The 27,806-nt window shown below is 48.5% G+C and overlaps 2 protein-coding genes across 2 annotated transcripts; one reads left to right on the forward strand and one right to left on the reverse strand.

The window, feature by feature from the left end:
• The first annotated feature begins 106 nt into the window (after positions 1-106).
• CLCN6 (chloride voltage-gated channel 6) lies at positions 107-19,663 on the forward strand. Its single transcript, XM_030463479.1, has 24 exons — positions 107-239; positions 1,005-1,064; positions 1,833-1,898; positions 2,435-2,500; positions 4,172-4,238; positions 4,627-4,733; positions 4,987-5,113; positions 5,664-5,731; positions 5,840-5,898; positions 5,998-6,130; positions 6,947-7,060; positions 7,236-7,402; positions 8,284-8,410; positions 8,811-8,937; positions 9,269-9,422; positions 9,546-9,705; positions 9,851-9,957; positions 11,205-11,391; positions 11,866-12,023; positions 12,794-12,950; positions 13,654-13,761; positions 14,366-14,491; positions 15,739-18,436; positions 18,492-19,663. The coding sequence occupies exons 1-23, from the start codon at positions 135-137 to the stop codon at positions 15,817-15,819; spliced, it is 2,631 nt and encodes an 876-aa protein (XP_030319339.1). The 5' UTR covers positions 107-134; the 3' UTR covers positions 15,820-18,436; positions 18,492-19,663.
• A 4,741-nt stretch (positions 19,664-24,404) lies between these two features.
• Positions 24,405-27,304, reverse strand: LOC103526152 (natriuretic peptides A). Its single transcript, XM_008491180.2, has 3 exons — positions 27,094-27,304; positions 25,322-25,607; positions 24,405-25,073 (listed from the first exon to the last, which is right to left on the reverse strand). Exons 1-3 carry the CDS (start codon positions 27,211-27,213, stop codon positions 25,057-25,059), a joined length of 423 nt encoding a protein of 140 aa, XP_008489402.1. The 5' UTR covers positions 27,214-27,304; the 3' UTR covers positions 24,405-25,056.
• Positions 27,305-27,806: the final 502 nt, after the last annotated feature.

The raw sequence follows: 27,806 nt of genomic DNA on the forward strand, positions 1-27,806 counted from the left end.
TCCCCGCGCTCCCGTCCCCGACATGGCGCCTCCGCCTCAGCCCCCCCGCACCGCACCGCACCCGGGGGGCGGGGCCAGCCGGCGGGGTCACGCGCGGCGCGGCGGGTGGGGCCGGGGCGGGGCGGCGACGGAAGATGGCGCGGTGCGGGTCTGGGGCCGGGACCGGCTCCGGGCTGTGCTGCTGCTGCTGCTGCCCGCGCTGCTGCGGCGAGCGGGAGAGCCGCACCCCGGAGGAGCTGGTACGGCACCGGACGCCTCCTTGCTGGCGGTGCCTCGGTACCGGGTTTAGGCTTGGACCGGCCCCGCCGAGCGGCTGAGGGCGGGCGGGATGTGCGAGCGTTGGGCGTTGCTATGGCGCTGGGAACCGGGCAGCCACCCCGGTACCGCGCCTCGGGGGCCGCTGCCTCAGCCCGGCGCCTCAGGGCCCGGTACCTCCCTCCCCCGGTGCCGCTGCCTCGGCCCGGTACCTCGGGGCCCGGTACCTCAGGGCCCGCTCTCTCATCCCGCGCTCGGCCCGGTACCTCAGGCCTTTCCCGGGCGTTCTCGCCGCGTCGGGCCCGGTACCTGAAGCCGCCCTTGCCCGGGCCTCGTCCCGCGCTGTCCCGGGACTCCCCACGCCGCTTCCCGCAGCTCCTGCAGCCCGAGGAGGAGGCGGTGGCTCTGGCCGGGGCTGTCTCCAGCTGCCCGGTGTAGGGGGATGGTGCCTGAGGTGTCCTGAGGCTCCCTGGAAGCCGGAGCTGTGAGGGCAGTGGGGATGTGTGGGGGGTTGTGGGGAGCTCCTGGCTGGAATAACGTGGGGTGTTCTTGGTGAGAGGGGAGCTGAAGGTAAGGTTTTGAGTACCCACCCACAGTGGTTGTCTGGTAGTCCATACTCTGACTTTATAAGCAGTAGTAGCATAGACTTTCCCTGATTTTGGCTTTGCTGCTGGTGATCGTGAGCATCTGTTGGTGTGCTCAGTCATTCCCCTCATGGTTTTCTTTTTTCCTGTTTTTCTCATTCGCAGACAATCCTAGGAGAAACTCATGAAGAGGAGGATGAGATCCTTCCACGCAAAGACTACGAGGTGAGAAATAAACTGATAGCAGTTTGTGAAGTTAAACTGAAAAGCACTGCAGTTTCTAATGGGGCAGGTACTCAAAATGCATCTCGTTAGGCTGTGTTGACACCAGCAGAAATACTGAGAGTTCCTGCACTTAGAGCTGCTCCTCATCATTACACATTTCTGGGTTAGAGCCCTGTGAGTAGGGCTTGAATGTCTCCTGCTTTAGTCAGACTTCTCTTGAGGAAACTTTTAGAGTCTGCTGGGTTGTTCCACTTTTTTAATGTGAAATTTACAGGCTGTAGTAGTCTTCTTTTCTCACGGCTCCAGAGAGCATCTGCAGCTGCTGTTGCCTTGCTGCTGTCCCTGAGGTCATGCTGGCTCACAGCAGATCTCATCTCTCGGATCCTGCTTCTTACAGGAGAATTTTTTTGCTTTATGGTGGCCCTGAACTATTCAGAGCAGTTGCTGTCTGCATGGATATCCCCAAATAATTAAAGCCTTGATCTTAACCACATGAGTTCTTTAATCTAAAGTTGTAGCAATCAGTTCTCTTCCTGCTTGGTTCCCTGTCTCTCAGCTTGGGCAGTGGAATTGCTCTCTTCCTTCACCTCCTGATTCTCAGGGTCTGGGGCTGCTACCAATGAAGTTGTTTCCAGGAGTTTGTTCTCCTACTGTGGGGCTCTTGTTGACTGCTGTAATCTTGAACACTGTCTTCCATCCATATTTTTTTTTTTTTGCACAATTTGCTCCAGCTGACTCTCTTACCTTGACCTTTTGGCATTTTTTCAGAGCTTGGATTACGATCGCTGTATCAATGACCCATACTTGGAAGTTTTGGAGAGCATGGACAACAAGGTAGGACCTTGGTCATTCTTTTAAGTTAGTTTGAGAGCTAGAACTATGGAAATTGCCAAGAGAAGTTTTTCCAGAGAAATTGTGGATGCCCTGCCATTGGAAGGGTTCAAGATGAGGTTGGATGAGGGCTTTTTGAGTAACCTGATCTAGGGCAAGGTGTCACTGCCCATGGCAGAGGGGCTGAATAAATTATCTCTAAAGCTTCCTTCACCTCAAACCACTCTGTACTTATATATACATTCTACTGCAGGAAGTTTTGTGGGTTTTTTTTTCTTTATGAAAGAAAATACCTTTTGGTATCTCTGTGAATAGAATGGAAATGTGTTTGGAGATTATAACTCTCAGCATCTGTTGTAAGCCTCAGGTTTAGAGTGAAAAGGTTGATCAGCATTTCAGTTGGCTGTTGTCTCCATCTTCTGTTGAATTATCACTCCAGCTCTAGTTCAGTTGTGGAACCCAGAGCAGCATTTTTCTGGTCCTTTCTGACTTGCCTTTTAAAAGTTTTATTTCATTTTTTTTTTTATCTTTCCACACAGAAAGCCCAGAGATACGAAGCAGTGAAGTGGGTGATGGTTTTTGCTATTGGAGTATGCACAGGACTGGTAAGATTCATGGAGTTTGGGGAAGGAGTAGAGTTCAGGAGACTAAGCAAGAATCATTTAGAAGTGAGTGGCTGAGGAGGAAGCAGTCTGCCTCATGAATCTGGTTGGAGGTGTGTGACTAGTGGAGTCCCTCAGGGGTCGGTGCTGGGACCGGTGTTGTTCAATATCTTCATCAACGACTTGGATGAGGGTATAGAGTGTACCCTCAGCAAGTTTGCTGATGACACTAAGCTGGGAGGAGTGGCTGACACACCAGAAGGCCGTGCTGCCATTCAGAGAGACTTAGACAGGCTGGAGAGTTGGGCAGAGAGAAACATGATGAAATTCAACAAGGGGAAGTGTAGAGTTTTGCATTTGGGGAAGAACAACACGATGGCCCAGTATAGGTTGGGGGCTGACCTGCTGGAGAGCAGTGTAGGTGAAAGAGACCTGGGGGTCCTGGTAGACAAGAGGATGACCATGAGCCAGCAATGTGCCCTTGTGGCCAAGAAGGCCAATGGCATCCTGGGGTGCATTAGAAAGGGTGTGGTTAGTAGGTCAAGAGAGGTTCTCCTCCCCCTCTATTCTGCATTGGTGAGGCCGCACCTGGAGTATTGTGTCCAGTTCTGGGCCCCTCAGTTCAAGAAGGACAGGGAAGTGCTTGAAAGAGTCCAGCGCAGAGCTACTAAGATGATGAAGGGAGTGGAACATCTCCCTTATGAGGAAAGGCTGAGGGAGCTGGGTCTCTTTAGTTTGGAGAAAAGGAGACTGAGGGGTGACCTCATCAATGTGTTCAAATATGTAAGGGGTGAGTGTCAGGGAGATGGAGTTAGGCTCTTCTCAGTGGTGACCAGTGATAGGACAAGGGGTAATGGGTGTAAATTGGAGCACAGGAGGTTCAAGTTGAATATCTGGAAACATTTTTTTCCTGTAAGGGTGACAGAGCCCTGGAACAGGCTGCCCAGGGGGGTCGTGGAGTCTCCTTCACTGGAGACATTCAAAACCCCCCTGGACACGTTCCTATGCGAAGTGCTCTAGGTGGCCCTGCTCTGGCAGGGGGGGTTGGACTAGATGATCTTTCGAGGTCCCTTCCAACCCCAAGGATTCTATGATTCTATGATAAGTGGAGAGCTTAGCAGCTGAATTTGTTTTGGGAATTGTAGCATGTTTATTGCTACATTATTTTCCAGGAAGTTTTTTTTTCTGGGTTTGTTTTTTTTTTTTTCTTTCATATCTTGCTGTCCTTTCATTGCAAAGTATTCTGGCAAATCTCCTAATTCTGTATGGAGTAAAACTTGTCTAAAGTTAGCACTTAATGCACAGCTGAGCTGCATTTTTACCTTTTGTATTATGAGCTGCTCATTATGTGCTTTCTGGAGTGTCTGAAAATGAGCTTTGCTGACTGTAGGCTTCAGTTCAGTCCTAGCTTTCTTCTGTACCCTGGGGTATGTTGTGGGTGTTAAAAATGCCACTGGGTCAGTACTCTGAAATGCATCTTTTCAGGAAAAATGCTAGGATGGGAACAAGGCAGGCAGCAAATCTGATCTTCTGATGGTCCTTTACTCCACCAACACTTCTTTACCCTTTTTCATGTGCACATATTTCTGGTAGGACTTGGTAGAAGGTGCTGTTTGTTACTTGTATGTAGTAATTTTTGAGGGTAGATCTGTCTTTTTTTGGTTTTCCCCACAGGTGGGCCTCTTTGTGGATTTCTTCGTACGGCTCCTCACCCAACTCAAGTTCCAGGTGGTACAAAGCTGTATCTTTTACCTGATGTAGGGGTCCTGTTAGACTCAGTGACCTTTTCCTTGCTGCCCCCCTGTTTTGCTCAGAACAGCTGACTCTCAGGCTTCTGCCATCCATCCTCTTGTTGATAATTAATCATTTTCAACTTGCTCATGTCATTCAGCCACTGAAACCAAGAAGCAGTTCCCATATCATGCCCACAGGCAAAGGCCAATCACTGGAAGAAGGAACACTTTCCCTTCCTTGTCGTACAGCCTGGCTTCTGATGGGTTGTATCATTTGTCCTGGCTGGATGAGGAAGCCAAGGCATGGCTGTCAGTGACAGTGGGACCCCCAGGTTGTACCAAATTATTCTGTGTTGCTGGAGGGGATGTTGTTGTTTTCCTTGACTCCCCCTGCAGCAGTGGAAGAATGCACTGAGAAGGGCTGTCTTGCCTTGTCCTTGCTGGAGCTGCTGGGGTTCAACCTGACCTTTGTTTTTCTTGCCAGTCTCCTGGTCCTGATCCAAGTAAGCCTTAGGTTCCCTGCTTCTCCTTACTCAGCCTCTCCCTGCTGTCATGCTGGTCCTGGGACTGACTTTTCCATCTTGTTGGAATCCCTTCCTGCCCCAGGAGAGCAGTCTGGCTTCACCGTGCTGATTGGTGTAGCTGAGCAGGGTCTCTCAGTCCCTAGCTGTGCTCTCTGATGAGATACCATTTGAAACACCATTTGAAACACCTTTGAAACAGATGCAGCACATCATCCATGGTTCTTTTCCACAGCCCGTGGCAGCTGGATCAGGAATTCCTGAAATTAAGTGCTACCTCAATGGGGTGAAGGTGCCGGGAGTCGTGCGGCTGCGGACAGTGGTGTGCAAAGCTGCAGGGGTGCTCTTCAGTGTGGCAGGAGGTAAGGAGGGCTCTGGTGGCTTGATCTTGTTGGGATAAGGGTTCACTGAAAGAGGAAGAATGCTGTCCTTGCTCTTTAGGCCTTGCCAGTAAAATTATTTTGATGGGCTGAGGATCAGCCCTGAGTTTTTATGTAGATGAGGTAGAAGAATCAGGACCATTGGGAGGATGGGTGCTTTCCTGTGTGGGACAGTCAGAAGTGGCTCTTGGTGGCTCAGTCCAAGGGGGAGGCCTGAGAACACACTCTGTGGAGCAGCCTGAAGGGAGGTTATGTTCTGGGCAGCAGGGCAGAGTGACTTGGAGAGTTCAGAGTCCTTGTAAGAGCTGTCTGTGTTTCCACTCACGTGGAGTGCCCAGTCTGTGGAAGTCTTTACAAACCTGAGGGGGGCTGAGGGGACAGTGCTCAGCATCATCCTGAGGGGAGGAGGAGGTGCAGGCTTGGCACAGGAGACTGTGTTGTGGGATGGGAGTGCTGAGCTGATCTATCCTGGCACTGTCAGCAAGGGAGAGAGTGAGAGGAGTGTGTTGCCTCATCAGTCCTGTTTTTCCAGGTCTTTTTGTCGGGAAGGAGGGTCCCATGATTCACAGTGGTGCTGTTGTGGGTGCAGGTTTGCCACAGGTCAGTGCTGGCCTGGGTCACTGACCTGGTCACACCACTGTTTTGTAAGAGTACTCTGAGGAGGAAGTTTCCATCTCCTGTGTCTCTAAATCCTTACTCTGCTTTTAGTTCCAGAGCATCTCTTTGAGGAAGATCCAGTTTAATTTTCCCTATTTCCGCAGTGACAGGTACGGTAGATCCCTAAATGGGAATGGTCTCTTTGCAGGATTAAAGCACCTTCAGAACTCCACGTTGCTAAATTGAGGTAATTTTCCTCTTCATTTCAGGGATAAAAGGGATTTTGTATCTGCTGGAGCTGCTGCAGGGGTTGCAGCTGCCTTTGGAGCCCCAATTGGAGGCACCCTATTCAGCCTGGAAGAAGGTTCCTCCTTCTGGAACCAAGGACTTACATGGAAAGTGGTGAGTGATGACTCTGGGTCCTTCTGTGTCTCTCTTTCTTGAGCTGAACTTTTAGGAGGACTTGACTGTGAGGGTGTTCAGATTATCCTGTCTCTTCCTGAGCTCTCCTGGCAGAAAAGAGGTGGTGTGCTCTATCAGTGCTCCAGAATCACTGCAGATCAGGAGCAGAGCTGGGTCTGGTACTGCCTGGAACTGCAGGACAAGTCTGTAGCAGCAGAATTAGTGTACCTGGAAGAAAGGACAGGTACATTTCTGTCTGCTTTTCTTTGCCTTGGGGAGCTGTACTGCAGCAATTCCCTGTGCCTTCAGGTTGCTGATTTCTTTGCCTCGAGTACTTACTTTAATGAATTTGATAGTGTTTTAAAATTGTGTTTGATCTCATGATGTTTTTTGCATTTCTCATGCCAAGTGACCTGTTGGTGAGGTTCAGTTACTCCTCTTTCTCTGTGGGGGTGAAAAAGAACCAGTGAGGTCAGTGAAGACCTCAATTCCAATTCTAAATAAGCTGTGTTAGTGCTTTGTAAATGCAACTGTAAATTAGCATCTTTGGCAAAAAAAACCCAAAACCCAAACAACTGAGCTTTTGCTGCAAGAACTGTGTGAAACTCCTAACTTCTTGTGCAGGAAACCAGAGAGGTTCTAGTAGTTCATTCTAGTCCTGCTCTCTCTTGCAGAGAAAGGGTGTTAAACCTCAGGGGGACTATTTTTCTACAGCTCTGAGGTTCCCTTCCCCAGGGGTTAGTCTCAAGGAAGAGCTAACTGTGTCATTCTTAATTTGGAGAGTGTTTAGTTCTTTTTTTTTTTTAACTATTTCAGCTTTTCTGCTCCATGGCAGCCACCTTCACCCTGAATTTTTTCCGCTCTGGGATTCAGTTTGGAAGTTGGGGCTCTTTCCAGCTCCCTGGGCTGCTGAACTTTGGGGAATTTAAGGTAAGAGTTAGTGGATGGGCAGCTGATGTTTGGCTGCAGTACACTGATAGCCTGAGACAGAATTTGATCACAACTGTTGAATGTCTTCTGCCGTGGAGACGGAAGCATTGGTAGGAGATTGCAGTAGTTACTGTAATGGTTTGTTTTGGTTTTTTTTATGCTTTTCTGTACATAGTGCTCTGAGTCTGATAAGAAATGCCACCTCTGGACAGCTGTGGACTTGGGCTTCTTCATTCTGATGGGGATTGTAGGAGGCCTTCTTGGAGCCACCTTCAACTGCCTGAACAAGAGGCTGGCGAAGTACCGCATGCGGAACGTGCATCCCAAGCCAAAGCTGGTCAGGTATTAGTGCTCTCCTCTTTGTGCAGGGATCTCTTATCTGTCTGCAGTGTCCCAAAGCAAAAGCATCAATCTTGAGGGAAGAAATTCCAGACCTGTTCTTTTTAAAATCACAAAATGAAGCTTTCCTCAAACTTCAAAGTAAACTCCAGGAGCTGGATGTTACAATCTCTCTACATTTTTGTAATTACTCTGGTGGTACAGAGGGAGCTTCAACCCCCTGCAAGAGTGGGAGCTCTTTATCATAAAGCTATAGCTCCACCAACCAGAGCTTTGTCTCCATGCAGTGTTTTTTAATCCAAACAGATGTGGAAGGAATAGCTGATACCTTTCTTTTTACTATTATTTTTTTTATTATTGATTATCTTGATGAATTAAATCCACAACTGAGCTAATATCTGTGCTATTTAGAGAGGAATTTACCATGTAGTTCTGGAGGGCAGTTGGTTGCTTTAGGCAGTTCTTCAGTAAGAAGCAAGGTTTAACAAAACCCAACCAAACTGTATTTCAGCATGCAGAAAAGAGATGAGAGAATATACATCAACCTGTCCAGTTCTGTCTGGACTTTTACCCTGCTAGGATCTACAGCACACTGTTTCCTTGTGAAAAGCCTCATCACTAAACACTTCCCTCTGGGTTTTTATACATGACTTCTATGTGTTCTTTGGGCAGAAACAGCTCCTTTTTGGTGCAAGTCCTTAGAAGGGGGAGATGATGCAATCCCTAGCAGCCAACTCATAATTCAGCTTGACTTGCCAAGTCGCCTGCTTCTGATGCTAACCTGCAGTGACTGCTTGTTCTTATCACTGAGGTTGTGTGCAGAGCTGGAATTGGGTTACAGGACTGTGTGGCTTCAGTGTCTGGTTTCCCTTGTGTATTTGCAGAGTCCTGGAGAGCCTGCTGGTGTCCCTGACCACCACAGTGGTGGTCTTTGTAGCCTCCATGGTTTTGGGGGAATGCCGGCAGATGTCTTCTACCAGTCACAGTGGCAATGACACTCTGAGCCTGCAGGTGAGGGTTTTTATGTGTTCTTATATTCCTGCATCAAAATATTCACCCTCCAGAGAAGCACAGGCAAGGAGGGAGCTTTTGGTAGCAAGCAGCCCACGTCAGGGCTCCAGTGAAAACCTGCTGAGAGTTGCAGGAGCTTAGGGTGATGGTGAAAGCTGCCTTGTTGTGCTCTCAGCCTTTGGCAAAGCAGCTCAAGTTGTGAATTAGGGAGCCCATTGTTGTTGCAGGCCCCATCTACTGTTGATGTTTGGGCTGATGAACATTTGGAAATGTTCATCATTTCCCAAATGCTTGGGAAATGCTTGGGCTGACAGCCCTAACCAGAGGGTTACTCCCAGCTGCACAAAAGCTGATGTAGGAGAGAGTGGAATGTGACTGTGTCTTTTCTGTCGTGCATTAGGGAATGTCAGAGGATGTGAATTCAAGCATCAAAACATTTTTCTGCCCAAATGAAACCTACAATGACATGGCCACACTCTTCTTCAATCCTCAGGAGTCAGCTATTTTGCAGCTTTTCCACCAGGATGGTGAGTAGCCAGGAGCCAGTGCTCCACGCCGTGCCTGCGCTTCAGAGCTTCATCTGGCTTGAAACAGCCTTGCCATAAGAACCACAAGGCTAAGAGCATGCTCAGGCCTTCGTGGCTCTGGGGGACTGCTAGTACAACAGGTGAAAGCCTCCTCCATGGGAAGCAAGGCCTGCTTTTCCTCTCTTTTTCACTTATTCATTGTCTTCATGTGTGTTTGAACTGGGAGAGTGAGCAGTTGTGAGCTGAGCCTTCTGTGAGCTTGAGAGGCTGCGAGAATACTTTGTCCTGCACTCCTCTGCCCCTTTTAGTCACGATTCTTCTTGTGTTGCAGGTACTTTCAGCCCAGTCACACTGTCCTTGTTCTTCCTTCTCTATTTCTTACTCTCCTGCTGGACATACGGGATCTCTGTGCCCAGTGGTCTCTTTGTGCCATCCCTGCTCTGTGGGGCTGCCTTCGGACGCCTGGTCGCCAACCTCCTCAAAAGGTGCCTTGAGTGTGTCTGTGTCTGTGTGTGTGTGTGTGTGAGATGTGCTGCAGACACCTTGAGCTCTCTGCCAGGTTAGTTTAAAATCTGGGCTCTGTGGTTTTTTGTGGTTTTTTTCCCCAGCTACATTGGCCTGGATCACATCTACTCTGGAACCTTTGCACTGATTGGGGCAGCAGCATTCCTGGGAGGAGTGGTCCGCATGACAATCAGCCTGACTGTCATCCTGATTGAATCCACCAACGAGATCACCTATGGGCTCCCAATAATGATTACCCTCATGGTAAGGGCAGGATTTTAGCTCTGGCTTCTTGCAGACTGCTTGAACACGTGTTGGCCCAGAATCTCTGCTCCATCTAGTACTTGGATAAGCCAAGGAGTCTTGTAGCTGGAGCAACAACTCAATAAATATTCTGTTTGTTCTTCAGGTAGCCAAATGGACAGGAGACTTTTTCAACAAAGGCATCTATGACATCCATGTCAACTTACGAGGAGTGCCTCTTCTGGAGTGGGAAACAGAGGTGGAAATGGATAAGTAAGGATGCTTCTCTTGGCAGGGCTGGGGGTTAGTTTGTGGTAGGGTTCTTGCTCACAAAGGACTGAGCTAATGCACCAGGATGATTCTTCATCTCCAATGAACCTGGCTGCTCCCAGAGGAGCAGTTGTGAGGAGACCATCTGTGAGAGGAACAGGGAGTTTTCCATCAAGGTTCCCTCAGGGAAGAGGTCCTGGAGCCCTTTCTGAGGAGGAGTGAGCAGGTGGAGATCTGAGGGGCAGATTTGTGAGGTTCAGCAAGAACTCCATAAAAGTGTTCCACTGGCTTTTGCTTCTTGCATCTTCTTCCCATTTGTCATCTTTTCCTAGCAGTGTTTAAACAGTTTGTATGTTACAAGTTGGAACCCTTTTCTTTGCCTGTTGTGCATCACTGTTATGTTAAAAAAAATTAATAACCAAAAATCAACTGTGCAGGCATTACTAATAACACAGTGAGGATGAGCACACAGGTATGAGGAGCTGGCAGGAATAAACTGTAGCAGACTCCTTCAGGATCTTGGTTTAGGACTGATATAGGACTTTGCCCAGGTAGCCAAGAAGGCCAATGGCATCCTGGGCTGGCTCAGGAACAGCGTGGCCAGCAGGTCCAGGGAAGGGATTCTGCCCCTGTGCTCAGCTCTGGGGAGGCCACAGCTTGAGTCCTGTGTCCAGTTCTGGGCCCCTCAGCCCCTCAGGAAGGAGCTTGAGGTGCTGGAGCAGGTCCAGAGAAGAGCAAGGAGGCTGTGAAGGGATCCAGCAGAATTGCTGTGAGGAAGGGCTGAGGGAGCTGGGGGTGTTGAGGCTGGAGAAGAGGAGGCTCAGGGGAGACCTCATCACTCTCTGCAACTCCCTGAAAGGAGGTTGGAGCCAGGGGGGGGTTGGGCTCTTTTCCCAGGCAACTCTCAGCAAGACAAGAGGGCAGGGTCTCAAGTTGTGCCAGGGGAGGTTTAGGTTGGAGATGAGAAAGAATTTCTTTCTGGAGAGGGTGATCAGGCATTGGAATGGGCTGCCCAGGGAAGTAGTGGATTCTCCGTGTCTGGAGAGATTTCCAAAGAGCCTGGATGTGGCACTGAGTGCCATGGGCTGGGAACCACGGGGGGAGTGGAGCAAGGGTTGGACTTGATGAGCTCTGAGCTCCCTTCCAACCCAGCCCATTCTAGGATTCTATGATTTGTTTCCTCACTTGTCCAGCACCAGCCTTCTGTTGCTGGTGTAATACATCTAACAGCTTGATTTCTGTTTCCTCAGGCTAAGAGCCAGTGACATCATGGAACCCAACTTGACATATGTCTACCCACACACCAGGATCCAGTCCCTTGTCAGCATCCTGCGTACCACTGTCCATCATGCCTTCCCTGTAGTGACTGAGAACAGGGGCAACGAGAGGGAGTTCATGAAGGGCAATCAGCTGATAAGTAACAACATCAAATTCAAGGTAGGAAGCTGTGTGTTTGAGAAGCTGAAGGGTAAAGAGCTTTGCTTGGCAGGTGGAAGGCCCTTTCTTCTCTTATCTAGGCTATTCAGGGCAGAGATAAGCATCTACTGTGCAATGCAGAATCTTCAAGGACTTAATTTCAAACCATTTTCCAGGTCATGGTAAAGGCAGAAGAGGGGCTGTATTCCTACAGGCAAGAGTTAATCTTTGTAGGATAGGTGGTGGGGCAGATGATTTTGTCTCTTGGGAAACTTTAAGAATGAAATTATCAACTTGTGCTCTAGGGATAAAGGATGCCTTAGGATGCCTTAGGATGACTTCCTGAGCTCAGCTTCTCTGTCCAAGGAGAGTGCAGTCCTGTTGGCTGTTCTTACAAGGACTGCAGTGGCACTGACTGTGTGTTAGCTGAACAGATAGTTCTTAGTCACTCTTGGGTGACTTCTGAGCTTCTGATTTGAAATCTGTCACACCCAGAAATCCAGCATCCTCACCCGAGCTGGAGAGCAGCGCAGGCGCAGTCAGTCCATGAAGTCCTACCCTTCCAGTGAGCTGAGAAACATGTGTGATGAGCACATAGCCACAGAGGAGCCACCAGAAAAAGAGGATCTGCTGCAACAGATGCTAGAGAGAAGGTGAGATCCTGGGAGGCACAAACGTGTGGGAGGTATTGTGGTGCTTCACAAAGTCTCTGCCATTCCATATGTCAGAAGAAACGTGGTGTCTGTGTTGTCAGAGCAGGGGTTTGTCAGGTCTCATCAGCCAGGCTGGAGATGGCATCTGTGACCAAGTCCTAGGCTGATGGTTTGATGGTGCCCAACCTGTTAACTTAAATTTCTTTCAAACACTCAAACATTTCCTGGAGAGGATGGAATTCCTGGGGAAACAGCTTGGCTGTAGAAATTGATGGTCTGCAAAAAGCTGAGGGCTCTGCAAAGCTCACTTCTCTTGGAGAAGAGCTCATGAGTTGGTGCCATAACACTGGTACCACCTCTCTGGTACTGGGGCTGAGTCACCAGGCTGACATTGCAGCTGCTTCCAAGCAGAAGCCCTGTCTAATGAATCAGTGTTTAACCTAATGACTGTGACTCTTATGAGTGGAGTCCTGCCCCTCAGACTTCGACAGATGCTTCAGCTTTTATTAGAATCTGAATAACTTGGCACTGAAAATTGCTGAATTATGGCAAGACATTTGAAATTGAGGGTGAGTTGACATGTCTCCATTCTGCTGCTCTTGTCCATGGTAATGGGTCTTGACCCCTTCTCTGATACTTTATTTGGTGCAGAGCAAAAGTCCCTAAAACATTCAGGAGGAGGTTGGAAAAAGCTGCTGTTGTTTTGGAGGCAGGGTGGGGGTGTCTGTCCTGAAGTTCATGCTACTTACACCATGTTCAATCTGTCACAGATACACTCCCTACCCCAACCTCTACCCTGACCAGTCTCCCAGTGAAGAGTGGACCATGGAGGAACGTTTCAGACCTTTGACTTTCCATGGCTTGATCTTGCGCTCCCAGCTGGTCACCCTCCTGGTCAGGGGAGTTTGTTACTCTGAGACCCAGTCGGTGAGTCTTCCCAGGCAGGAATTGTTGCAGACACCCCTACCTTCTTGTCTGAGAAGGTCTGGAACAGTATTTCTGGTCTGCCAAAAAGAATTTACTCCTTTTGTACTTCAAGGAGTACATCTGTGTTTTAAACGCTGCAGAAGGGTGATGGGAATTCACCTTGCAGCTCTAGAATAAAAGGACTTTAATTTTTCTTTAAATACCCCCAGGAAAAGAAATCACAGCTGCTGCTTAAAAATAAATTAGCAGCCCCATTTGTTTGATAAAGCTGCAGTCCTGTTGGAACTGGAGACTGGAGGGCAGATATGAAACCCTACTGGTTGCTCTATTTGTATACACTGTGTGTTCTTAGTGCTGCTTGCCAAGGTGTTACCAGGAGGGTGTCAGCTGCATCACTGGGATCTGTAGGAGCATTTGCATTTGAGGTTCACCTTCTGTAAGGCTGATTTGTTGCTGCCCTCCAGTCCTGAGCACAGATCTGCCAGGGCTTGCAGAGCAGGTCTGTTGCTCCCTCAGCTATAGGGCTGTGTAGGTCTGTGCTTGCACCGCTGCGTTCTGAGATGAGCTGCTGGGTGTTCCTCTGCAGGAGTGGGCATCAGGGGAGCTGCTGGGCTCTGGTGTTTGCTGCACTGCATGCACGTGCAGCCCATGTTCTCTCTGGGCTGGTGACACATCAGCTGAGTGGGGTTTGGTTTGATTGCAGAGTGCCAGTCAGCCCCGTCTGTCCCACGCAGAGATGTCTGAGGATTACCCACGTTACCCTGACATCCATGACCTGGACCTCACATTGCTGAACCCTCGCATGATAGTGGTAAGAGATGCACTGCAGGCTGACACTGTTACCTGACTGATCTTTGGGACTGTCACAAGCCTTTAACACGTGCTAGTCAGCTTTTTTTAAGTCCACCCTTGGATGAAGTGACCAACGTTCTGTACTTCCTGTGCCTTCAGTCAGCCTTGTCTGTGTCTGGAAGGCAATCCTGGTACTTGCTGTGTGGTAACATCCAACACAGGGACTGTACTTTCAGCATAAGATGTTGCCTGGATTCCTGCCCAGGTGAGATTGCACAGCAAGCTGCTGCTGTCTGTTTGGAACTCTGTGTGCTGGCAGCTCAGCCAGTGGCAGGACTGTCATTGTCTCTGTGACAGGAAGGTTGCTGTGTAGGCCAAAGGGCTTTTAGAATAAACATTCTTATTTCCATGGCCATCCTGCTCAGATGCTTTCTGCAGTATTGGGCTCTTGAGATCATGGGTTACAGTGTTCAAACTGACAAATCCACATTCCTGAAATAATTTTGTATTTGTGGAGAAATAGAAGATGCCCAGAGATCAGTGCATTGGAGGAACTGCTTGTTAGTGATTCCCAGAGATCATGGAATTGCCTCTTAAATAATATAGTTATTTTTCTTTCTCAGGATGTCACCCCATACATGAACCCATCACCCTTTGCTGTGTCTCCAAACACTCACGTGTCACAAGTCTTCAACTTGTTCAGGACAATGGGACTCAGACATTTACCAGTTGTCAATGCAGTTGGGGAGGTGAGTCCTGGTGCAAGAAACCCACTACTATTTTTGCAATGCTCTCCTCTTCTAGTCTGGGAGAATTTAGCTCTTTTATGATCAAACAGAAATGCTTTAAAGAAAGCAGGATGTGATCTTCTTAAGGATGTGATCTTCTTAAGCTGATTATTGTGACTTCTTATGTGTTCAAGCCTGCTTCCTGCTTTCCCTGCAGAGGGCAGGACTTGCCCTCTGTCTCCTGTCTCAGGCTGGAAGCATGAGGAAGCTCCTATTGTCTTCCACCTTTTGAGAGGCCTTGAGCTCATCAGAGGCCACTCATTTAAGTTCCTCTTTGACAGCTTTATTCAAGGTCAAGAGCAGAATTTCCTGTGTGTCAGGGTGGGAGGTTTTCCTTCTGAAATGGAACTTGCATTCTGTTCCTTCTCAAAGGAGCAGCAAAAGCAAAAGAAAGGAGTTTTTGTGTTTGTCATCTACAATGCTCAGGAATAGTCAGTAGGTGTCAGTAACCTCCTATAAGCTGATGAGAAACTCCCTTAGGCCTGAGCTGGCCTTTCCCTGGGAGACAGCAGTGCTTTTTCTGTCTCTCTGGGTTCCTGATAGCTTCTCTGCAGAGCCTCTTGGTTGAGAATGAGATGTTGGTTTGTGCCATGCTTGGTACAAGCTGCTCTTGCAGTGTTATGGAGCAGCCCTGTTCTGAACCCTTTCCATGAGTAAACCCAGAGGTGTTTCCTCAGCTGAAACCTGTGGTCTGACAGCCAGGGGCAGGCACCACTCTGCTGGTCTTGACCATTTCTCAGGTTTGGTCTTTAGAGCTTCCTGGAGTGTATCTGGTAGGAACTATCTGCAGTCAGGTCAAGGTGGCCTACCAGAAATGTCTCTCATGAAGCCATAAAAAGGCAGCTTTGTTATTTCCCATTACAGTTTTCACTTTCCAAGGGGTTTTGTTACATCTCTAGGATCTCCCTGCCTAGGCAGGGGTGGCTGCTGCTGGCTTCAGACATGGCAGCAGCAGTTTAGCTGTCTGCTTGGGTGTAGTTTAAAGCAGTGTCTTGTCCATAGATAAGTGAGGGAGAAGGAGGGGCTTTGCTTTGGAGTTATTTAAACTTAAACCCATTCTCATTCCTCATTGGTCAAGAACTGCTTGCAGGTTCCCTCTCTTTTGGGGGAGGGTTGGAAAGAACAACAGCTCTGCCGTGAATCCTTGTAGCACATCTGTGATACTGACTGCTGTATTTTTTTTTCTTCCTCTTTTCTCCCTCTTTAAGATTGTTGGGATCATCACTCGGCACAACCTGACCCACGAGTTTCTGCAGGCAAGACTGAGACAACACTATCAGACCATCTGATGCCCCTGCTTGGTGTGGCTCCCTCCCTCTTCCAAGCCTGCACACGAGCTCACATTCTGCTTGGACCCCACAGGGCCCAAGATTTGCCATTTGGCTTCTCACATGCATATCAAGCCTGGGGAGCTGGAAAACATCTTGCTAGCCAGAGAATTAGAGGAGCTGCCTGAGCACAGAGTTGTTGATTGGCCTCAGGCACTTGGTTTGACCACTCTGGATCCAGGTTTTTTCTTTTCCTGTGCCCTGGTTATCTCCTTTCAGTTGTTGCCCTGACACTGTATGTTCTGCTGTTTTGGTTTGGATTGGGTTTTTTTTCCTAATGGTTGGAAAAAAGAACCATCTAGCTCCACTGTGTCCTGTGCAGAGAACTGCAACATCTTTTCCTTGTCCTGCTGTATGTTATCTCCCTTTTCCTCTCTTGTTCCTGCAACTGTTGCCTTATTTGTGCCAGAAGAGAGTAGCTGAGAGGAGATCCTGAGACCTGCAGTTATCAAATAGCTGCTCTGGAGGATGGCTTCTCTCAAAAGCAACATTCAGAAACCTGACTCTGGAAATGCACCTCCCTTTGTGGGTGCTCCTAGTTGCCCATGTTTTTCCTCATTTCTCTCCTTTCATGGGGAAGCATCCCTGCTCTGATGTTTTTGACTTTTGAGAGCAGCTCAGCACATCAGGAGTTCAAAGCAGTTCAATTCCCATTGCTGTTTGGGATTATAAATACTCAATACATTTGCAGAGCATCTCTGAGAAGGGAGATCTCTTTTCCCTGTTAGCTGTTGCTATCATCTCTCCCCAAGAGACTCTTCGAAGGCACTTTGTGACACTCCACTTTGTCACTACCCTGACACTCCTGCATTTCTTGGCATTTGCAGGCACTTGGTCCAACAGAAAGAGCCTGGGACAACTTTCCAGCTGGGGTATGAGACCAGGGAACACCACATCCTCAGAGCACAGTGAAGTGCTGCTTTCTGGAGGCAAACAGAACTGATGCCCCATCTCTGGGCTTGCTTGAATTATCTCTGTGTCATGAGAGGAGCTGCTGTAACTTCAGGAGAAGTGCTTGGTGCTGGTGCCTAACAGGCAGGATCTGCTGCAGGGTGACAAGTGGGGCTGTCTGTGCTCTAGAAATGCTTGGCATAATGTTTGCAACACTTGAGTATCTATAAAGGTAAAATCAGCACTTAGAAGCCAGCTGCAGCCAGTTCAGTGCTTTAGCAAGTACCATCCTGGCCAGCACCTGTATTGTTCCAGCAGGCACCTGCCCTCCTGAGGTTTGGGTGCAGATAACCCTCAGTGGGAAGCCAGCACTGTGCCTCCAGGGCCTGCAGGGCTGATTGGCTTGATAAAGCACAGAGCATTCCCTCAGCCAAGAGACTGGGCCAAGCAGCATGGGGAATGTATCCCAGAAAGTCTTCTGCAGAGGCTCTGAGCACCCTGATTAACCTGTTGTCTGCCAGCAGGAGCTGTGGCAGAAGGAAGCCAAATACTACTGAATACTTCCTGAATTCAGGAACTTACCTGAGCTGAAGCTTTCCCTGACTGAGGCTGAAGAGGCTCTGCCCTTTCCTTACATGTATTAAAACACTACATTTTTTAAAGCAGCCTCTCTGGATGACTTTGTGGAAGTTGGTTGTTCCAGGGCACTCCTCTGGCTGTTAGGGTTAGGAGGAAGCTTTGTGCCCAGGCCACACCAGGTCTTGTTGTAGGGCTCTAATTGGAGCTGTTAAATGTTCATGGAGTCTTTGCTGGCTGGTAGCTGCTGGACAGATGTGTGCTTGCAATAGAGACAGCTGAGTCAGGGGAGGCTTGAAGTTTGTCCAGCAGATGAGTGAAAACTTGGTCTTACCAGGGATTCCTGAGGCCAGGTTTTAGGGTAGAATTTGTCCTTGTCATACAGCACGTAGCATGGCTCAGCAGGAAGGTTTGGATTTAGCAAAACTGTTAGTAAGCACTTAGGTTTTCTTTTTGATTCCTCTCCATTGACATCTGTAGGTCTTTTTTCACTTAGTGTTCTTCCCAACCTGCTGCCTTATTGAAGAGGAAGGGCAGATTGTTGTTTTCAAGAATGGATTTATAACATTTCTAACAAAGGAAAGAGTGGACAGTGATACCTGGAGTGGCAGTTGTTGCAGAAGAAGTTGTGTGTGTCCCAGGGCCCTTTGTTGACTGCAGCCACACTCTCCAGGGCTCCTGTCTAAAGAGCAGGAAATATCTTGGTTCTTTTCTCTGTCTTATCACAGAACTTGCAGCAACAGCTCTGGCCTCCTCCACTAAAAGAGTTTTGCTGTCTTCTGAATATTCTAGCTCTATTTCCAATAAGTCATGAAAGTTCTTAAACTTCCAAGAGTAAAGCCAAGGTGTTTTCCTACAGCAGGGATCCATCTTATGCCTCCAGCCTGGACTCTGTAGCTGGGGCAGGTGTGCATGTTCCTCAGAGCAGAGGAGTTGGCATTGGCTACAGCTCTTGCTGCTTCCCTGTAAATAGAGTGAAGATGTTTGCTCTCTCTGGATAGTCTCTGCAGGTGATTTCTAAAATGTTTGTGTCCCCTGAGTTGTGTTCTTGCACTGAGATATTTCAAGAAGCATCCAGCACCCCTTTGCACTCCCTGAAGCTGGACTGTAGGTCTGAACCTATAGTCTGTAGGACTGTAGGTCCAGACTGTAGGTCTGGACTGTAGGTCTGAAATACACTTCTGTTAACTTCTTTTAAAGGATTTGTGCTCATGGGCAGTTCCAAGTCACAGGAATGCTGTTTTGATGGCATTTCAGGTTAGTCCAACGTGGGATTAGGAATCCTGTAGTGTCAGAGCACCTGTCAAGAATGCCCTGTGTCTCTTCATGACATATGTTTTTCCCCTTAGTGGTTTTGAGTGACTGTGTGTGGAAGGATCCTTCTCTCTCCTTAGGTTGCCCTGGTCTGGTCATGTCCTGTTTTATGTCTGTACACAGGCAGGAGCAGTACATTTTGCTGCAGGATGTCTTCTCATTGCTGCTGAGACCTGAAATGAGGCAATCCAGAGGAGATTAGGCTGAAAAATCTTGCCCGGGTTTGTCTGAGCAGCAGCTGTGCTTCCCATGAGGAGACCACTTGCCTTCAGCCTCCTGTCAGCACTCTCTGCTCTGTCTTCAGCATTTCAGCTGGAAAACACAGCCCTTCACTCCTCCTGCAAGGAGGTTTTACATCAGGATGCTGGGTGATCCTGACAGCTGCTTTAGTGGGAAGTCTGCAGGAAGGGAATTACAAGTTCATCTGACGTCTGGAGATGCAGGAATTCCCTCCTCCTTGCAGAGGGGTTTGTGTTGAATCATCCTTGTTCTCACACATCATTCCTCTCCCACAGCACACTGCCTGCTTCTGCTCTGCCCCTGCTAGCTTAGTGATTTCCCAATAAACTTCTAACATAGGTGCCTGTAACCTTTGACTCAGAGCAACACTGAAGGTATAAAAAGCAAGAACTGGATTAGTAGTGATGGCAAAAGTTAGGGGGTAGTTTGGGGCTGTCTCATGGTTTCCTGTGCAGTGTTAATTATGCAGTTTTGAGTTGTTAACTTACTGTGAACCATTCCTATGGTAGCAACTTACCTTTCCATTTGTTTTATTTTTTGCACTGTTTTATTTTTGTTATTAAATGATGTAAGCTAATTCCACAGTGTATATAAATTGTATTTTTTTTAAATTTGTATGAATATATTTTTATTTGAACTCTGGCACTTGGGAAGTATCCATGTAACCATAACATGTCTGATAGTAAAATGTTTGTGTGTCTCCTTCAGCACCTTCAAGGCCTTTTGGTGTTTCTGGTCTTGTCTCATTTTTACCATTTATTGTAATAAAACTGGTAGAAGGTGGCAATATCCAGGGGCATGATTTGAGGCAGATGAGCTGTTTATGAGCCAGTTATGAGCTGTTTGGATCAAACAGTGCTCTGAGGCTGGGATGGGTGTAACCTAGTCCTGTGTTCCCTCTCAGCAGGAGTCTGAAGGGAGGCAGGTGTCAAATCTCTGATAAAGAACTGAACTGTGGGCATCTTGCTAGAGGCAAGTGCTGCTTTTCTTACCAGAGAACCCTTGCTCTCCATCTCCTCCTGCTAAGCTAAGCTGAGACATTTAGGGTGCAGTGCTGCACAGCTTGCTTTACAGGTGGCTTCTGGGGGGTGTGAAAAATCTTTTATTAATCTTTAGTTCCCTTAGTTTGTGGCTCTCTCTCCTGCTTTATCCTGCTGTCTACCTTACAGAAAAGAACTTGTGACAGGTTTTTGGTCTTCCATCAGAGGCTTACAGGCCAAAAATGTAAGTACAGTCCTTGGGCAGTGTAGAAATACCTGACCCCAATGTCTGTAGGAATATCTGACCCCAATGTCTGTGGAAATATCTTGACTGCCTTTCCATTTTTGTGCTGTTTTCCTGGCTCAGGTAGCTGTGCTGAACAGGAAACACTGAGCAGCTCTCTGATGCCCAAAGTCACCCAGCAGCTGGTCTGGCTCCTGCCCTCAGATTCTCACTTGGTTTGTGTGTAATGAGAAGAAGAGCCTGGAACAGGTAACAGCATCTGTTGGTAGGGAATGGCAGGAAGTCTGTGTTTAGGACCCAAAGAAGAAGCACCATGGTGGTCTTTATTGAGCTGTGTGATTTCTTAGAGAACCAGAGCTGTGGTGACAGCTCCACTTGGCATTCCTCCCTGCAGAGTGGGATTTCAGGGAAAGGTTTCATCTGGTGGGGAGGGATTGGGGCAGTGTCTGAGGGGGGAACAAACCCTCACATCTGAAAAACCAAAACCAACCCAAGGAAGTAATCAAGTTTGAAAGGAATCATCAGGAGAAAAAAGGTGTGTGGGGGAAACTCCTCTTCAGCTCTGCTCCTGCCTTCAGCCCTGAGTGCAGGGATGGAGAAGGGATTGGGAGCAGCATTCCCTGCCTGGAGCTCAGCTGCCTGGCTGCCCTTTAGCAGGGCAGGGAAGGAGGACGTGGGCTGTCAGCTTTCTCACCTCCTGCCCACGGAAGGAAGGGGTGGAGGGGTCTGTGCCCACAGACACAGCTGGATGGGGGCACAGCAGACACTGGGGTGGGGGATTTCTCAGCTAGGGGCTGCTTTGGGTGCTGAGATGATGCAAGGTGATTGCTGCTGCAGGGAGTCAAAGCAGTCGAGCTTCTTGCCTGAAGAAGGAGGGACCCAAAACAGTTCTAAGTGGTGATTTGTCTTGCATTTCATCACGGGTGATAAAGGTGGGTGCTAGAAAAGCTGTGCAATATGATTATGCTTAAAGCAACCAGCTTAATATTTAAATCAAAATCCCTTTCTTTCTTTGAGGTTTCCAGACTCATTAAATGCAACCATGTGCCACCATCCCCATATCTGTAAACTGTATATCATGTAAACTGTTTATCTAGCAGAAGAAGTTAGTGTTGTTCAGTGAGACTTTTGGGTTTGTTTGGTGGGTTTTTTTTTTTTTGGCTTCTTCTGCTTCCTCTGTGCCTGGCTGTGAGATGAGAGTGAAGCTGCTCTTCTTGTCCAGGGTGCTGAAGCCCTGTGCAGTGGAAGAGGCTCAGCCTCTTCAGCATCCTCTGCTGTATCTTCCCCCAAAAATCCCCAACTTGTTCAGAGCTGCAATGAGTGGTGAGTTCCACACTGTCTGGGAAGTGAATCATAGAATCATAGAATTAGCCGGGTTGGAAGGGACCTCAGAGATCATCGAGTCCAACCCTTGACCCACCGGAGCAGTTGCTAGACCATGGCACTCAGTGCCACATCCAGTCTTTTTTTAAATGTCTCCAGGGACGGAGAATCTACCACCTCACCGGGCAGTCCATTCCATAGCCTGATCACCCTCTCCGTGAAGAAATTCTTTCTAATATCTAACCTAAACCTCCCCTGGCACAACTTAAGACTGTGTCCTCTTGTCTTGTTGAAGGTCGTCTGTGAAAAGAGTCCAGTTCCCACCTCGCTACAGCCTCCTTTCAGGTAGTTGTAGACAGCAATGAGGTCTCCCCTGAGCCTCCTCTTCTTCAGGCTGAACAGCCCCAGCTCTCTCAGCCTCTCCTCATAGGGCCTGTGCTCAAGTCCCTTCACCAGCCTGGTTGCCCTCCTTTGGACCTGTTCCAGGACCTCTACATCCTTCTTAAACTGAGGGGCCCAGAACTGGACACAGTACTCAAGCTGTGGCCTCACCAGAGCTGAGCACAGGGGCAGAATCCCTTCCCTGGACCTGCTGGTGACGCTGTTTTTGATACATGCCAGGATGCCATTGGCCTTCTTGGCCACCTGGGCACACTGCTGGCTCATGTTCAGCTTCCTGGCAATCCAGACTCCCAGGTCCCTTTCTGCCTGGCTGCTCTCCAGCCACTCTGTGCCCAGCCTGGAGCTCCCCATGGGGTTGTTGTGGCCAAAGTGCAGGACCCGGCACTTGGAATGTTGAACCTCATCCCATTGGAATCGGCCCAGCTCTCTAGTCTGTCCAGGTCCCTCTGCAGAGCCCTCCTGCCCTCGAGTTGGTCCACACTTCCTCCCAGCTAGGTGTCATCTGCGAATTTGCTGATGATGGACTCAATCCCTTTGTCTAAGTCGTCGATAAAGATATTGAACAGAACTGGGCCCAGCACTGATCCCTGGGGGACACCACTAGTGACCGGCCGCCAACTGGATCAGCCCCGTTCAGCACCACTCTCTGGGCCCGGCCCTCCAGCCAGTTCCTAACCCAGCACAGAGTGCTCCTGTCCAAGCTGGGGGCTGACAGCTTTTTCAGGAGAATGCTATGGGGGACGGTGTCAAAGGCTTTGCTGAGTGATGGGCATCAGTCTGTGAGGTTTAGACACTGAGATCACCACTGAAAAGACTCCAAACTTTGATTACAGCTGCAAATCTTGATTTTTTTTTTTTTTTTTTGTGTGGAAGTGTGTCACTCAGGGATAAAGTCTGCCACCAGGAGAACAAAATGCAGGCATAGTATAACCTGTTTACAAAATGCAGGTTGCATTGTTGAGCTCTAAAGCTCCCCCAGGGAAACCTCAGAGTCAGGTCAGGATAGGACTGAACCCAGAAACAAGCACTTGGAAGAGCTTTACAGCTCAGTGTGTTTATGGGAGCAGCAGTAAAAAACTCAAGCCAGAGAGATGCTTTTTTTCCTAGATTGCCTGCTCTCAATTAGCTTTTCCCAGCCCACAGGGTCTATTAACATGCTGTCTGCAAGCCAATTCAGCCTGGTTCCACCAGGAACTGGCTTGCTCTTAATACTGGACCCACCTGGCTTTGGGTCAGGCACTGCCAACTCTTCTTGCCATTTTTAGCACATTCCACTGAACTCATTAGTGTTTTGTGCCTTGAGGGGCTGACAGGGAGGGACAATTTACAGTGTCTGTGCAAGATTTCCTTGGCTGGGCAAAACTCAGCTCCAGCAAGGGCTCTTACTGTTAGAATACGAGGCCAGTTTTTTATTTTCCTTTCCAGCAGCACATGGGGAGCCAGGCTGTGTGGAGGCATCCAGCTGTGTGCTCCCATCTTGCTGCAGCAGGAGACAGGATGCTGTGTGAAACAGGGGCTGTGTTTGGGAAGCCTGTTTTGAGGACACCTAGCCTGGCTGTCCCCACAAATTCCCCCCAGAAGAGGTGACTTCACACCACCTGGATTTCTGAAACTGCCTCTGAGTAGATGCAAGGTCACTGTTTCCCTGCAGAAATGTCTCATGGTTGCTGCTGGGAATTCTCCTGCCAGGAAAACCTCTGTGGACACTATGGCACAGGGTGTTTTATCTCTGGCTGGTGCTGCTGGAAGGAGGAGAGGCTCTGCCATGTGATTTCTGTTGCACGAGGTGTTGTTTCCCAGGGCAAAATGATCCCCTTGGAGCAGGGAGGAACCACAGGGCCCATCCTGCATCCCAGCAGCACCTGGAGAGCAGCTTGTCAGGATTGGGATGTGGGTGCCATGAGCCCCTCTCAAGTGGTCCAGCAGCCCTGGCTCTGGTTCTGGTTCATCTGCCTGGCAGGACCAAGTTCTGCTCCTCTCCCTAATTAATTCTGTCTGAGCAAGGGATTAGATTTCTGCAGTTGTGTCTCTCCTGGTTCTGCTGTGTTCTGGGGCTCTGAATGAGCTTTCTGGGGTGCTCCAGGAAGGGATGCTGTGGAGAAGAGCCCAAACCAGGAGCCCAAAATAACCCAGCTTCCAGCAGTGTGTGCAGTCACTGGGCTCAATGCCATTGCTTGGGGAATCCAAGCTCTTTGGGGTGCTACCTGGATGTGGTCTTCCCCCCCTTTTTGGGGGGAAGGAAGACTTGCTTTGAGCCTCATTCAGGTCATGGGTGTGAGGTCTAACTGCAAAGGCTGAAATGGATGTCAGGCTTGCTGTGTTCCCACTAACCAGGTTTAGAACAACTTTATGAGGGGCCATTCCCAGAAAGGGATAAATCTTAGGTACTGTCAGCTTTGTAACCAGTGATCCCAGCTGCCCTCACAGCAGAAATACCATGGTAGGGCTCCAGCCCATCGAGGGATCCTTCAGGAAGCACTGGGATCAGGACCTCAGCCACATGCAGAGTGAGACAAGACACAGGTAATGATGGATCTTTCTGTTGATGCTCATAACCTTTATTTGGTCAGTGCTAGAAAGCATATACAATTCATTCCCTTTCCTCCCTCTTGGTATCTTGAAACTTGTGGAGTGTTGCCATTTTTTTTTCTTATTTCTTTTCATGTAAATTTTGCATGGGTTCTGGGTTTGTGGCAGTTCCCTTGAATGAATGATCTGTACCACCAAGAGGACTCTCTTGTCACTGCAACCCTGTCTATAGGAGGGCTCATGTTGGGCTTTCAATGTTGAGCAAGGTTTGGGGCTTTTTTCTTCCTAATTCATTATAATTTCTTAGTGCAGAGGGAAAAACTCTAGTGAAATACTCATTTTTGTTTCTACCAACTTTAGACTTTCTCCATCTCATGTAAGTAAGATCCAGCCTTGTGGGTACCAGAGTACCAATAAAACAGGCTTCTGACTTCAGGAAAATACAAGAAACTTTAATGTAACAGACAGGAGAGAGGTCCAGCATAGATGTCTAACGTGTTGGTTTTATTTAAAGATGGTCTCTTGGTGCTAGAGTAAGAAATGTTCTTTAAAAAAAAAAAAAAATCAAATAAATAAATAAATAAATAAATAAAAATAGGAATCACTTTCTGCTGAGGAGCTTAGAAAGCATCTGGAGTTCATCTTGGGAGGAAGAGGTACTGTAAAGCATCCTTCAGAGGAGGGGACAGGGAAGGTGTCTTAATGCTTCCTGTAACCTGCAAGCCAAAGATGAAATAAAAGTTACCAGGATGTCTTTCAGGACACACCATCATTGCCAGCTTTTCCCTCCCAGATCAACTGACCCAGGGTTTCTTTTGAAAAACCCATGCTAGCTGCAACAGTAGGGTAAAATTACTTCTTTTCTCAAGCAGCATCTTATGAAATATTGAAATAAGAACCTGCTGCTCCCTGGGGCATGACACAGGTGGACTCTGGGCAGCAGCAAAGCTGAGCTGGGACTCACCATTGCAGCCCATCCCACTCAGGGAGCCAATTCTGTCAATTCTCCTCCCAAAGCAGCCAGAATCTCTCATCATCCTGGGCATCTGCAGCCCCCTCAGTCTCTTGAGGAGGGGGCTCCTGTAGGACAGGGGGGTGCTGGGTGCCAGTCTGGGCTCAGCCTTTTGGTCATCAGCATCATCTGTGAGTTCTGGTGAGATTTCCTCCTGGGTTTTGGGTTCTTGCAGGTCAGGATTGGACTCCAGGGCTTCAATCATTGCAAACTTATCCTCCAGTCTCTCCAGCAGAGCCTACAAGAGAAGAATTAGTTTCATAAACCTCCTGGTTTTATGGCCATTTGCTACAAGTTCCAGTCATCCCGTTCTGTGCTCATCAATGTGTGTTCATCCCTAGGAGGCTGTCGGGTTGGATCCCTGGGTTCCTGGTGGAACTTGAGCTCTTCCCTCTGCAGCAAATCCCTGTTCACACTGTTTGCACCCAAGGGTAGCTCTAGCTCAGAGCTGACTGAAGCTGCTTGCCACCCGTGTATCTTCCTGGCAATGTCAGAAGAGCTTTTGGCAGAGAAAAAAAAGCAAATTCTGAGTTGCCCAGGGAGATACTTTCCAACCCAGCAATGTACTCAGTCTCAAAGCACCTCTGAATTCATCATCACTCCTGTGTTCTCAGCAGCTGCCTGCAATGGTACTTGCCAGCTGCTGGATTCTATTCCTTTTTTATTTTTAATAAGACCTTCTTTTTGTTTCTCACCCCTGGCTATTTCAGTTGACGTGACTTGGAGAAGCTCTTGGTGTTTTCATTAATTTCTGCCCCAGAAGTTCCAGGTTTGCTGCTCCTCAAAGTAACCTGCATCTCCCTAAAAATACCTCTATGCTGAATTTATGTCTGCGTGGCTTCCTCCTGGGCACCATTCTCTATAATTTTTAAAGCTTTGTGTAAGATCCTGGAGGGCAGCTCAACCCATTAGAGAAATCTAATTGTCCATCTCCAGAAGGAGAAGGAAGAGGAATCAGCCTTGACCATGGATGCTGTTGGAAGCCACTGCTGGGAACAGCCAGGAGGAGGCATGGGGCACCTTAAACTTTGGCTGACACTGTCCCCATCATCTCAGGGGGTCTGTGCTCAGGGTCTGATGCTCTCAGAAGCCAAAAGAAACGTCTGGGCTTTCAGGTTTAATCTTGTAAGACTGAGTCCTAAGCAGTGCCTGTTTTCTTAGTAGATTACCCTAAAACATGCAAGTGGTAATGTCACAGCTCTGGGTGAGGCACACGACACGATCCTACTCTGACGACTTCCTTAAGAGTTTGACTTTGGGTGCTCTGCTTGACCTCCTCATCTCCTGTCCACGTGCCACCACTTCCCTTAAATGCACAAACCCAGAGCCCTGGGGCTGCCCTGCTTCACTCTTCCTGCCATGTAGGAAGAGTGAAATTTTTGTATTTTTGTATTTCTTCTTACAGAGCTCCCGTTTGTTCACATTCTGGGACTTTGCTTCCAGACCGGGGATGTTTAAGAGAAAGAAAACCTAAAACCCAAAGCAGACACCCCACAACATCAGAATTTTGTTTCCCACTGCTACCTGGGTGCTCAGGTAAACCCAGAACTGGTGGATATTTCTCTCTAGAGCTTCTTTGAACCCCTGTGAAGAAGAGACACAGTTCCCTGGCATGTGCTTGCTGATGCAGCTCCCTGGTCATGAAAAGACAGGCAAAACCCACCACCTCACACTCTGCTAAGCACCCCAAAAGTTTAACCTTGCAAAAAGGAGAGAGTCCTCACCTCCATGCTGGCCAGTTCTTTGGCTGGGCTGAGGCTGTAGATGGGGTTGGCTCTGCTGGACTGGAGTTGGATGAGCAGCAGCAAAAGGAAGCCACAGAAAAAGGAGCCCTTAGTGTCCATGGCACCGGGTTCGTTGGCAGTAGGGAAGCAGAAGCTGTTTCTTCTGAGATGTCTCTTCAGGTCTCTCTCTTCCTTGTCCTATCCCCTCTCTTCCAAAGCTTGTCTTTTATACTCTTTGGGTGTGATCCCTGCTTCCTAGGTTATCAGTGGATTTATCTGGGGCACATTCCAGTCCCACTGCAGGCATGCAGCTCTGTCAAGGGAAGATTCCCTTTATTAGCTGTCATTAGGCAGCTGCTGCTGTTGCTGAGGAATGTATGTCACAAGTCAGTGATTTCATGTCACTCCCCCTCCTCTTGATACCAGGCGCTGTGATTACACAGTCCAGTTGGAAATTCTTAGCAATTTTTTTTCAAGAGACCCCCATGGTCAGATTCACGGAGATGGGAAACAACCCTGAAACTGCTCTAAACTCCACTCAGTTAGCAGCTTCCCATAGGGAAATGACCTTTTGGAGGGAAAACAATGCACTTTTTCAGATGGCTGTTTGGTGGAGGGTAAAGGCTGAAGATAAATCTACTTTTAGGACACCTAAACTCTCCTGCACCCTTTCCTTCTATGTACGGACTACACGCAGCCACCGCGTGCTGTGG

The sequence above is a fragment of the Calypte anna genome, chromosome 21, assembly GCF_003957555.1.
Source record: "Calypte anna isolate BGI_N300 chromosome 21, bCalAnn1_v1.p, whole genome shotgun sequence".
Taxonomy (NCBI): Eukaryota; Metazoa; Chordata; class Aves; order Apodiformes; family Trochilidae; genus Calypte; species Calypte anna.